The 12,983-nt window shown below is 57.8% G+C and overlaps 1 protein-coding gene across 2 annotated transcripts in view; it reads right to left on the bottom strand.

The window, feature by feature from the left end:
• Nucleotides 1-12,560, bottom strand: part of WNT4 (Wnt family member 4) — a 34,788-nt gene extending 22,228 nt beyond the window's left edge. Inside the window, exons 1-2 of one of the 2 annotated variants that reach the window (XM_075906076.2) lie at nt 12,308-12,555; nt 5,159-5,663 (exon numbers count right to left, since the gene is read on the bottom strand). Coding sequence is in view for 1 of the 2 variants with exons in the window: in XM_075906075.2 (XP_075762190.1) it covers nt 12,308-12,384 (77 nt within the window). In the remaining variant the exon portion in view is untranslated. Of the gene's footprint in view, nt 1-5,158; nt 5,664-12,307 lie in introns of both variants that reach the window. The other variant, XM_075906075.2, reaches the window with a different exon arrangement.
• Nucleotides 12,561-12,983: the final 423 nt, after the last annotated feature.

Below are 12,983 nucleotides of genomic sequence, written 5' to 3' on the forward strand. Positions count from 1 at the left end.
TGGCTCATCTTGGTTCAGTTTCTTTCAATATTCACCCACTTATGCCAATGTTGAGGACTGTACTTGATTTGGTGGGTGTCTCTTTTCTCTTTGGTTTTATGAGAAGCAATCCCATTCCAAGCACATACCCATTGTCCTTGCACAACCAAACCCTTAAACTGCTTTAAGTTATCTGTCTATCAAATTTGGTGATCCTAGCTCTTACTGTTTAGGAGGCATTCTCGATCAAACAGACAGACACACTCTCTAAAATATATAGTGGATATACCCAAGGAAACAGCAACTGCAGGGGTGAAGAACAAGACAGAGAATGCCATGCAGATAAAGCAGGAATCAGGGGAAGATAATTTCCTTGTAGTGGACAAATACAGAAGTTTGAGTCATTGGGATGTTCAATAAAGACAGAGATCAGGGAAGACATAGCAAGTGTCTTTGGGCTCATCTAGACTACACGGAACAGTCGAAAGAAGATATGCAAATTCCACGGGAATTTGCATATCTGCTTTTGAAAGTGAAAGTCGTTTAGATGCGGCTTTTTCAGCAAACTCCCCCTTGAGGTTTAAGCGGCTTTTCGACAAGGGGGGGTTCGCCGAAAAAGCTGTGTCTAAACTACTTTCACTTTCGAAAGCTCTGCTTTCAAAAGTGTGCCCGGAAGAAGATATGCACATTCCCGTGGAATTTGCATATCGTCTTTCGACTGTTCTGCGTCGTCTAGATGAGCCCTTAGAGAGAAGAAGCCATTTGAATTTTTAAACATTAATCTACTTTGGGCATGTTGATGTCTCTAAAGTTCTTGTTTTGTGACTATCCTAGAGAACAGGCATGAGGCCATCTCTGTGACTAACGCCACCATATCCCATTGACAGACAACAAACCCAAGGGAGCTTAAAAGGGCCACAAAAATTAGCAGGAAGGCAGGTGGAGCTAGGAAAGATTCAGAGTCAAATTTATAATTTGTCTTAGAATTAAACGGAAAACTCAGCGTGGAACCCTCCCCTCGCCCCCCCCCAATAATAGGATTAGTTGGGCTGGGGAAGAGTTTGCCTAGGGCACAGGCGGAGACTGGGTACAGCACTAGGGAGGACAAGGGGAAGCTTGGCTGGGATTAGATGCAGTCCAGGGTTGTGTTCTGGTTTAACTGTTCTGCTTGCCTTGACTCGGACACCTGCTCTAGTTACTGCCCCATCTCCCTCCTCCCCACCCTGCACACGGCCCAGGAGGGTCGCCGGTTCTCATGACCCTTGTGCGCACAACCACGTGCACCAGGCCAGGCTGGTGTCTCTGGCCAGAGCAAGGCAGCTGCCCAGTTTGCCAATGGCCCGTGTCACGCAACTGAGCCTCTCTCGCCCTCCCAGACACGCGCTCAAAAGGGCCGAGGCCCCTCCAAGTGACCGTCTCTGAGTTTTCAAAGCAAAGTTCCCAGCTGGTCAGGGGCCTGTGGAGAGCAGGCCAGAGAACGTCACACTGAGCATTCCCGCCTGGAGCCCAACGGGACGGCAGAGCAAGCGAGCGAATGGCGGCTGCACAGCGGGCTGGCTGAGCTGTGCCGATGGTTAATTGCCATCGCTGCTAAAGGTCTGTCCCTTTAGCCCTTCCACGGGATCGTCTGCTGCCTTTGCCTTTGCCATCAGAAATCATCTCCTCCCCGTGTACCTACAGCCTGAGCAGGGCCCTCTGACCCCGCCGCTGGCTAAGCCCCAAGGAGGGAGCATCGCGCTCTGGCCGGACCAGGGGGGCGGCAGACAGTCGCCGTGGGGGGAGCAGCACGAGGAGCAGGGAGGTGCTTGGGCCTCGGGGACGCTGCCCCATGGAAGGCAGGACAGAGACCTGGACTGGGGCCTCTGGAATCAAAGGAGCGTGACTGGAGCAGCCCCAGAGGCTGCCAGAACTGGGGAGGGGGAGTGAACCGGAGACCCCGCGCCAGCATCTGCCCACAGCAGAAGGAGCCTCCTCCTCACCAGAGATGTCTCCCTACCTGGGCCTACTCCCCTCCCGCTGGGCCCGCCACCAGCATGGCGGTTCCCCTGGACCCGGGGGGGGGGAGCTCAGAGCATCGCTGAGTGACTGGATGCCCCTGGAAGTGGGGCAGTTGGAAGGTTCTCTCACCCCCACCTCCCCGGGGAGAAGGAGCTGGAGCAATTCCTGCCCCCAGGGACTCTTCCAAGAGCGACCTTGTGGACATGGAGAAGAGGATCCCTCGCTTCCTGTGGGGGCCTGATGGGCTTGGAGCTGCCCGCGAGAGAGGGCGCCTCGTGAACAGCTGGCGAGTCCACCTTAATGTTCTGCACATTCCTTGGGTTGTGCCTGGCCACACGCTGCCCGGCTGCCACCGCCAGCCACCCACGCCCCTCCAGCGCCTGTCAGCCCACACACGAACGCTGCTCTGTGGTAGCAGTCAGTGCATTGCACAACACACGGCATGTTGCAATGTCTCTGTGCTACTACAGACGTACCACGTCATGCACTGACGCGCTCAGCCGCCCGAGAGTCGTCCAAGCTGTGTGCTGCCGGCGCATGGGGATAAACCCAGGGATCAGCCAGAGGTGGATACGATACATCAAGCGTCTGCCTAAGGCTCTGCAGGTAACTCTGGGAGCTCTCACCCACGGCCATGAGTGATCCCCGGCTCTGTGGCAGCATCCGACCTAGGCAAACCCTCTGCTACCTGCCAGAGGCAGGCATTTTTTCTGTATTATTTTGTAATGGGAGATATCACCATCTCAAAAGTCAGGTGCCGCCGCCTCCAGATCATTTTCGTTGCCCTCTACTGGACTCTCTCCACATCCACATCCCTGCTGCAGTGGGGGCCCAGAACTGGACACAGTATTCCAGATGTGGCCTCACCAGAGCCGACTAAAGGGGAATAATCACTTCTCTGGATCTGCTGGCAACGCTCCTCCTACTGCCCTAATCTGCCATTAGCCTTCTTGGCTACAAGGGTGTCCTGTTGACTCCTATCCAGCTTCTCATCCACTGTAACCCCCAGGCCCTTTTCTGCTGAACTTCAGTCCCCAGCCTGTACCAGTGCTCGGGATTCTTCCGTCCCAAGGGCAGAACGCTGCACTTGTCCTTGCTGAACCTCATCAGATTTCTTTTGGTCCAGTCCTCTAATTTGTCTAGGTCATTTGTCTAGTCACTAATTGACTAATCGAACAGTTGATGCGTTTTGCAACGACTATTCGATTAGTTGATAGGGTGCCTCCGTCTTGGAAGCGTAGCAAAACCCTAGGGATGTTGCTACGCTTCAAAGGCGAGAGTGCCACGTGGAGCCCGGGGTCAGCTGGGAACTCTTGCTGATACCGGGCTCCACGCGGTGCTGCTGCTTTGAAATGCTGCGAGGAGCCCAATAGCAGGCTCCCCTCGGCATTTCAAAGCGGCAGTGCCACACGGAGCCCAACTGATCCTAGGCTCCATGTGGCGCTTCCGCTTTGAAACACCGTGTGCAGCCTGAGGACACCCCAGCTGGCTGTGTGCGGCGTTCCAAAGCGGCAGCGCCACGTGGAGCCCAGGCTCTGGCCCCAGGCTTCAAGAGGTGCTGGCGCTTTGAAATACCCCTTCTCTTACCCCCTTGCTGCCTCTTTCTGATAGAGGTGGGGGAAGCAACTAGTCGACTAATATACACGCACTGCTGCAAGCCGCACACCTTGCATACCGCTCTGTACTGCACACACGCATTGCTGCAAGCCGCACACCTTGCATACCACTCTGTACTGCACACACGCATTGCTGCACACCGCACACCTTGCATACCGCTCTGTACTGCACACATGCACTGCTGCAAGCCGCACACCTTGCATACCACTCTGTACTGCACACATGCACTGCTGCAAGCCGCACACAATTTGCATACCGCTCTGTACTGCACACACGCACTGCTGCAAGCCACACACCTTGCATACTGCTCTGTACTACACACACGCACTGCTGCAAGCCGCACACCTTGCATACCACTCTGTACTACACACACGCACTGCTGCAAGCCGCACACCTTGCATACTGCTCTGTACTGCACACACCCACTGCTGCAAGCCGCACACCTTGCATACCGCTCTGTACTGCACACACGCACTGCTGCAAGCTGCACACCTTGCATACCGCTCTGTACTGCACACATGCACTGCTGCAAGCCGCACACCTTGCATACCGCTCTGTACTGCACACATGCACTGCTGCAAGCCGCACACCTTGCATACCGCTCTGTACTGCACACACGCACTGCTGCAAGCCGCACACCTTGCATACCGCTCTGTACTGCACACACGCACTGCTGCAAGCCGCACACCTTGCATACCGCTCTGTACTGCACACATGCACTGCTGCAAGCCGCACACCTTGCAAGCGTATTGCTGCAAGCTGGCACTTGCTGACGTGCCCTTCCACACACTGCTGCACTGAGCCCAGGTTTTTTTTGCCAGAGCGGTCACAGAGCCTGAGAAATACCGTCAATGCTGACTCTGTCTTTGTGCTGCTGAGACTGTTGCACGCCTGTCGTGCAGGGCTGAGAACGGTCCAACTGCTCTGAGTCTACAGGAGAAAAGTGCCATTGGCACCGACTTGATCCTGTTGCACAATCTTCAGCTCAGGAAAGATAGGGTCCAACTTTACCAGGCCATTGCTCCATGGCCGACCCTGGTGGGCTGCCAGGCCCCAGAGCAGCACTAACTTGCAGAGGACTTCCTGGGAGTTCACTGAGTATCAATGCACCAAACTCACAATACTGACCCTCCGCTGCGACTTCCTCGGTACATGAGCAGTAGCTGCTCCTGAGCCGGCAGCAGCAGCCAAGTGCTGGCAGTGCTGAAATCTGCAGCGGCTATAAGAAGTTGCTGCGTCTGCTAAAACTTGGAGTTGCCACCACAAAACCGCTGCCCACAATTTTCTTACAGCCTCTGATATTGCCAACCCGAGTGTCTAAATATCCTGAGTCAGGGCCCCCCAGGTCATCAGACTGTTGGACAAGCTAACGCACTGGGGGGTTTTATTTGCCTTCTGGTCTGCGCCGTCAGGGAACACTTAGGTCACGTGTTCACGCTTCCCTCTGCAACCAAGAGGTCTGAAACCTTTTGAAGTGAAAGCTGGGATTCCCTGGGATTCACATGACTCCAGGATCCAGGGCTTAACCTCCCCCCCAAAATATCATGAAAGTTAGTGAACTTGCCTTGGGAAAGATGAACAGAAAGTCCAGCAGACTCTTCCTTTTGTTTGGCGCTTTTCAGGGGTTGAAGAAAGTCAGCAGACGGCTTCCACCTGGGCCAGCCGAGAACACGCGTCGTTGGAAGGGACGGCAATGAACCAGAGACGCTGGAACGAGTGCATGTGCGTGCGTGTGTGCGTGCGGGAGAGGGGGGGGGTCAACGCCCCCCCCCGGCTTGAAGTGGTTTCCATTTATACAGAGTTTACAGTCTGGTTCAGTGGCTCCCAGTGCCCCCATGATCCACAGTGTTCCAGCGCCCGCAGCTGAGCGACACAAATAGCTGCAAGTGTAACCGCCCAGCGCAGGCTCCGTTATCGGCTCAGCATCCCAGGCAACGCGAGTAGCAAGGCAGAGCACCGTCCATTTCTCTTGCTATTGTTTTGGCCTTGGGGCCCAGCAGGCGATGTCACGTCACTTCTCAGACACCCTCCTTCACAGCCAGGGACGGGCCAGCCAGTCAATTCACCACCTGCACAAGAAGCCCCGTCTAAGGCAGTTGCCCACCACGATAGAGCAAGTTACCTCTGGCGTCCTGACACACAGTCCCAGGGGTCCCTGGCCAGCTAGGCCCTGCCGAGTGGTGGTGTTACTAGCTTCTAACAGGAGCTCAAACTCTGCCCACTCAGCTAAGCCTGTGGCCTGGCAAATTTCCAAATGCTTTTCTCCCACCAAAATACAACCCTTTAAGCCACTTGCCTTTTTTTGTTTTTTGTGTTTTTGAAAACTCGAGATCATCTCATCTGAGGAAGTGGGTTTTGCCCACGAAAGCTCATGACACTAGATGGATAGTTTGGTTAATCGCTAAAGTACCACAGGCCGCCTCACTGCGCTTTTAAAAGTAGTTTTTAAAGTTACAGACTAACACGGATCCCCCTCTGAGACTCCTAAAGCCGACGGGGCTTGTCATCAGCTCTTGCAGGATTTCGTATGTTTTGAAATTCAGACGTCCTGCGGGGTAAGTTGTAGCTTTTAGCTCTTCCTCCTCTTGCCCTCCGTGGAAGGGTGGCTCTGGCTGCATGAGGCTGAATGGCCAACCCAATGCCTCCCTCATTACTAAGGAGCAAAATACAAAGTGGCAAAACACTGATGGTGGGTCTCAAAAGGAGCCCTGGGGCAGCACAAGGGAGCTCCCATTCCACTCCCAGAATTTGTTCCCAGAGCAGGTCCTCGGATCTCTTCTCTCCTACAATAGTTGGGATCGGTCCTGCCTTGGGCAGGGGGCTGGACCTGATGACTCCTGAGGTCTCGTCCAGCTCTGTGATTCTATGAATACTCCTCGTCCGTCAGTCCTCCTGCTCCAAGGAAGCGCTCCCTGCAAGGCACTGGGCAGGAAAGAGACCATGGGCCTAGCCTGTGGTGTTTGTGTGACCGGAGGGGACAGTCCCAGGTAACCAGCCTCCGTAAGGTCGGGCACAGGGAGAGCGACCAGGGAGAAGGGATATGCCAGGAGTGCCTCTCTGTTCCAGCCACCCCCACCCGTACCAGACCAGCGCCTCGGGCTCAGCAGCCAGACATCAATTAGCACAGCCTTGGGCGGCTCAGTACCAGGACTGGACACAGCTGGGCAGTGACTAGCTGAAATTCACAATGAATGGATTTGAGCCAGATCTGAGCATCAGGGCCTCTTGCTACTACGGAAGCCTCCGAGGGAAGCGAACTCTGTCAAGGGAGCCGGGAGAGCAGAGACCACCAGAGAGTCAAGGGAGGGGGAATTATCAACCCAAGGCCCAGTTCCGGGCAGCCATTTGCCCCAGGATCAGCCGAGTAAGCACTACCAAATGAGAATGCTGCACTCACTGCAGCACCCACTGCGCCAAGGTGCCCATGCCACGAGGCGCCGGGCGGAGGAGAACCAGCGCCTGTGATTGCAAAGCGCGGCGAGAGCTCCGCATGAAAGGGGCTGTAGAAAGACAGACCCTTATTCCTTCCTTTCGGGCCTTCTAAGGCAAACAGAATGAGACCACAGAGACCAGCTTTACAGCCGGCCTCAATTTGTAAGTCACAGGTTAAGTATTCATAGAACAGTCAAATCCACTTTCCTAAAGTTTAAACACCTCCCCACTTCCTCCTCCCCTCCCCAACAAACAACAACTGTGCTCCTGGCGCTTCAGGCCAAATCCCAGCCCAGAGGGAAATGTTACTGCCTCATTTTAACCCCTGTAAATAGGGGGTAGAGGAGCTGCTGGCGGCACACCCTGTTATACAGCAGCACAACCACATCTCAGAATATTTACAGCACATGGAGAGCCTCCTGCAACGCTCCTGGAGATCAGCCCAGTTGGAGCTAGAGACCAGCACAGAAAGGAAGGCAGTCGCTCGTGGTTTCTGGATGAGTGGGTCCCCAGGACTCTCCACACATGAGAGATCTTCTCTCTAGAGCATTGAGAAAGTCCCCCTAACATCCCACCCCCCGTCACACCGTGTCAAACGCACCGTCCGAAGGAATCAGGCTTCGGCGTGCCGGCCCGCGTACTGCCTGAGGTTCCCCCGCTCGATTGCAACCTGCAGCCAAGTGGTTCTGTGACAGTTTCATTTCCACACCTGGTGTCAGAAGTCAGACTCCCCTCTCCAGTGCCAGCTAGTGCACCGCGGAGCGCCCCGCCAGAAAAGTGCCGCACATGTCCCATTTGCGCCTAGGGCTGCCAGGTGTCTGGGATTGGCCTGGACAGCCTCTGTCCAGTAAAAAAAACAGAAAATACCGGACATGTTTCTCTCGGATGGAAGGACATTCTTCCCCTGCCGTGTCTGGTGGGGACGGGGGGATTTAAAGGCACAGTGACTCTTTTTTTGTGTGTGTGGAGGGGGTCATTTTGTGCTCAACAAGTTTGGTCCCCCATTTTGTTTTGTTTTTTTGCTCAACGACTTTGGTCCCTGCCCTCCTTTTTTTTGTTCAACCAATTTTTTCCCCGCCACGTTCAGTAGTTTTTGTTAAAGTATCTAGCAACCCTATGCCACCTGGCAAATGCCCGGCACATACAAACCGGGGGGGTTGAGTGCATGCACAGTGTGCAGGGGTAGGAATATTTTAGTGCAAAATCAGCATTGAGTCAAGACTAGAATTCAGTCCATAGGCCAGCCACAGTAACCCCTGCAATGCACGATGGGGAAAAGCAACAAAAGCCACATACCGGCCAGAAGTGAAACTCCCACGTGTGCCGCACGCTTCTGTGCTCCTCTGGCAACTAACGCTTCATTTGCAAGGAAAGAGGTCCCAGAGCCAGAGCAGCCTTTTACGTTCATAACCAACGCAGCAAGCTCAGAGGTGCTGGGGCCACCAACCGCCCGGCCCGGAGGAGCTCTGGCACAAATCAAGCACTGCTGGAAGTAACGGTTGGCCAACTGGGAGAGGCAAGCAGAGGCCAAAGGAGATGTACCCTCCTCTGGGACATTCGCTCACTCTAGGGCTCAGATCTGCGGACACTGACCTTTCACTCCAGTAGGGAGGGTTCCACGGAGCCTGGAAAGGAGGAGGACAGGGCTACAGGTGTCACCGGAAAGGAGGACGTTTCTAGTTCCAAACCTGGCAATGGTTTCAGGGCAGAGATTCCCAGGACATGCAGCAAACCCAGCAGCAACTCCCAACAGCCAGAGACAGACACAATAGGCCTGAGGTTTATATAAAGATATAAAGTATCTTGGCTTGATTAATGATCAAATTTTGCAAACTCCCTTTCACCTCTGAAAGCCTCTCTATCAGAGCGATCCCTCTGAGGCCCTGCAGGTCAGTCATTCCAGATGATCCTCAGATCCTTTACAGATTACAAAACACACAAACACGGCATACAAAGCAATCCAAACAGCCCTTCCCAGCTACCTCCTCAAGGCTCTTCCTCGCAAAGCTGGGAGTTTGTGAAAATGTTTCGTCCCCTTGCTACGAGCTGTCGGTCTCTGAAGCGTTTGGGGAATGCGAGTTCCGACAGGTTAAAAGAAGCTTTAGAAAAACCCTTGTCTTGTGAAACGCTCACTGAGCTTAATCACTAATCCAGCAGGTTTCTGGAAAAGCAAACTCTGTACAGAACCATGCCATTGAACACACACACCTACACACAAACCTCAAGGATCACGCACACAAACACTAGACCTCGGGGCATAAGGTAACACAACCGAAACAGAAAGCCCCGTGCTGTGTGCCCAGGCCCCTAGCAATGGACAGCGCTGTACGTACACACACAGGCAGTACACACAGCCCTAAAGAAAGACACAATTCTACAATCCAGCAGAGCATTACAGAGCCCCGTACAGAACACACGTGGTATGTAGGCAGCCAGAGAGACTCACCCTCAGACTGCCTGATGGCTTCAGGGTGCTTTTTTCAGTTCGCTGCCTGAGGGCAGCCCTGTCCTTTTTATATCAGGAGCAAGACTTGCCTGTGTCCAACAGGCAAAGAATAAACCCCCAAGTTGTCGACTGTCCTAGTGACATGTGTTATGCCAGACGCTGTTCTTTTCTTCCAACAGCACTGAAATGAATCCCTGCTCTCCCTCCACGCTGTTGGCAGGAACTAGTGCCTGGAAGTAAGTGTCTGACATGAGCCCGTCGCTCCCCCAGCGCCGCATCCCCACATGTCCATGCTCTCAGGGAGAGCCACGGTATCCTAGAAAGTACACACTGTGCACACAAGCCCCCAGTCCCTGGCAGCTCCCACCGCCTACGCTCTGTTTTCTCAAACTCCAACCAAGTGGACTGTACTGCTCCAACACACTCAGCTCCGGTAACAACGTGTGCAGAGGCCTAGGTACCAAGACTACGCATCAGAATAAGGCATTTTTCGGCCTTGCTGTAATACAAATACACAAGTTAATGCATAATCCCACCCAGCCAGTGGAAATCCCTCTCACTACAGCCAACCCTTATTAAAAAAAAAAAAAATCTTACTCCCCAGCGAGATTTTGCTGAAGGCCATTTTTGCTGGTTACAACACAGCTTCTCCTGCCGTGACTCCTGTGAGCCAAACCCTCTTTGTCCAGCGGACAGCCCTGGGGGAGCAGCCTCCGCCCCCACCACTGCCACACCACGCTGCCCTCTTACACACATCCACTTGTACTTCACAAGGCAGCCCTCCTCCACACAAACCCCACCCGCTGGCAGAGAACCAGCTCCACATTTGCTGGCCCTTCAGTTTTTGGTAACCTTGTGTACATGGGCCAAATGGCTGGGTGGATGTGGGAAACCCCAATTCAGCGGTTTTGGTTTGTGCTGTATGGACAGAGTGCAGGAGCCACCTGGAAGTGCCGGAGTGTACCAAGTTCCTGTAAAAATCCCCCAATCCTGCAATGGGTCCGCCTCCAGAATCTTCCCCTTTTCCCAAAAGTCAGCCTGGCAGCATCTGTACCAACTCCCCTGCAAAGTTCCTGGTAAGGCCATTATCCTCAGCCAGTCCTGCCCACTGCAGAAAACACCCCCACAAGCCTTCGCCAGCCAAGGGCCAGCTCACAGACGGCCGAACCCTGTGCTCCAACCCACCCGGCACTTGTAAGAGATTCAGGCCACACGACTCTTTCTCCCTGGCAAAGAAAAAAGGGGGAGCCCAGTAGCAGAGCGTGGGACAGCTTATCCCCTTTGACCCACCCAGATGTCTTTATGAGCACCCTTCTCCAGCTGGCCCCCGAAGGATGACAGAGCCCCACCAGGCTCAGAGCAGCCCGCACCCTGCTCTCCTAGGGACAGGTAGCATCCTCTAAACGCACCCCCCCCCCCACTGTTGGGTTAAACAAGGGACCAAGCACTGACACCTGTGGCTAACAGAGAACAATGTGTGTGTGTGCGGGGGGGGGGGGGGGGGGGGGGGGCTTGCTGTGACTGACGGGGGCAATTCCTGACAAAGGAAAAGCGGGGGGGGGGGGGGGGGCAGGGGGCACAGCCTAGTGTTGAGTGGAGGCAGAAATAATGAGGCCCTGCCCTATTCATTGGGAGCTGCAATGCAACGTCTCCAGACACCGGGCCGTTCAGCCCTGCTCATGCCCGGGGAGAGTCGGGTTCAGAGGAAGAGGGGCCTGGCTCTTCACATCCCACCAGGGGATCAATTGGCGAACTGGCTACTCAGGCCAAAGTTCCGCGAAAGCCGCCGCCCCTCCACGCGCGGCCCCCCGGTGCTCCCCCAAGGGCCGGGTCGAGGGTCCCTCAGCCTTGGCCAACGTCTGGAGGAATTTTCTAGAACACGCAGCAGCTCCCCGCAGTGTCCCCCCCAGCTCGTGTGCGCCCCACATCTCCCGCCCCCCCCCCCGGCTCCTCCACGCCCCCGCCTCGAACGCGCTCCCGCCAGCGCGCCCCGCAGCCTGGTTCCCGGCCCGGGGCAGGTGCCAGCCAGGGGGCAACGCTCGGCGGGGACTGGCGGGGCAGCCCCCTCCCCGGGCAACCCGGCCGGAGACCCAGCGCCCCTCAGGCCCTCTCCCTCCCCAGGCACCAGACCCGCCCGGTCCCCGCTGGCCGAGCCCCGGGAGCGCCGCTGCCTTGGGACTGGCGCTGCCCTCGGGGCCTCGGCGCGGCCGGCCAGGAGCTTCCGGACAAAGGCAGACGCGGCTTCTGCTCCCCGAAAGCGATCGGACAACCCGCCGCCCGGCAGTCGGGGGGGGCGCAGCCCGGGGAGCCCCATGCGGGCTGCACCCCGGCAGGGACCCGGCCCCGGGGCTCCCAGCCGCAGGCCACGGCCCCAGGGCAAAGCCGGGCGCAGGGGGGCAGTCTGGGGGGGGGGTTCTTTCCTCCCACGTGGGGACCCCGCAGCCCCTGACCCCCCTGCGACCCCGGTTCCAGCCCGGGCCGCTCCCTGAGGACCCAGCCCGGCTCCCCCAGCGGCGGGGCCCCGCGGGGCTGCCCGGGCCGTTTTCGGAGCGCAGCGGGCAGCGGCTCCGCAGGTGGAGCCCGCCGCCGAGCGGAGCCAGCTCCGGGCGCAGCCCCTGGAGGTCACCTCGGGCTCCGGCGGCACCGTCGTGCGCCCCCCGGGCGGAGGGAGCCCAGAGCCGGCGGCAGCAGAGGGGCGGGCGCAGGATCCCCGCCCCGCACCTGGGAGGCAGCGGGCGCCCAGGCGGGCTGGGCTCCGCGGGGCCCGGGCACTGACCCCCGCAGTGGCCCGCCCGCTCCAGGCACCTGCCCCGCGCCCGGCCCGCCCGCACTTACAGCCAGTTGCTGGCGTTGGCCGAGAAGGCGGCGAGGATGACCAGCAGCAGCGAGCGCAGCGAGCACCGCGGGCTCATCCTGGAGCGCAGACGGGCGGGGAGCCGCGGGCAGGAGCCCGGCGGCGGCGGGGAGCCCGGCTCCGGGCAGCCGGTCCCCGGCGCGCCGGAGCTGGCGAGGCAGGTGCGGCGCGGAGCGGGGGCGCTGCCCGGCCGATGCGCCCGCGGCTGCCGCCGAGCCAGACTGTCAGCGCGGCCGGCCGAGCCCGGGATGGAGCCGCGGGCAGAGCGAGCGGGGGGCGGGCCGGGGGCGGGGGGAGGAGCGGGGGCGGCCCCAGGATGCGGCTACCTGGGCGGGTCCGCAGGCCGGGGACACCCCCGGGGCGGGACAGGGACGGCTCCGGAGACGCGCCGCGGGCTGCCGGAGGGGCAGACGGGGCTGCCGGGCCGCTCCCAGCTCCGCTCCTTGGGCTCTGCCCAGCCTGTCGCCGGGGCCGGCTCTCGGCAGGGCTTGGCCAGGCCGTGCGCCCTGCCGGGGCCATGTCCCGGGGCCTCTCCTGAGCCGGCTCCTTGCGCTCAAATCCCCGCGGCTGGCAGCAAAGGCGCCGGGAGCAGGCGGGCTGCGGTGCCTGCCCGAGTCTGCAGAGAGCCTGGCGCAGCAGCTCCGATCGCCCCTGGGT

The sequence above is a fragment of the Pelodiscus sinensis genome, chromosome 24, assembly GCF_052426305.1.
Source record: "Pelodiscus sinensis isolate ZL-2025 chromosome 24, ASM5242630v1, whole genome shotgun sequence".
Taxonomy (NCBI): domain Eukaryota; kingdom Metazoa; phylum Chordata; order Testudines; family Trionychidae; genus Pelodiscus; species Pelodiscus sinensis.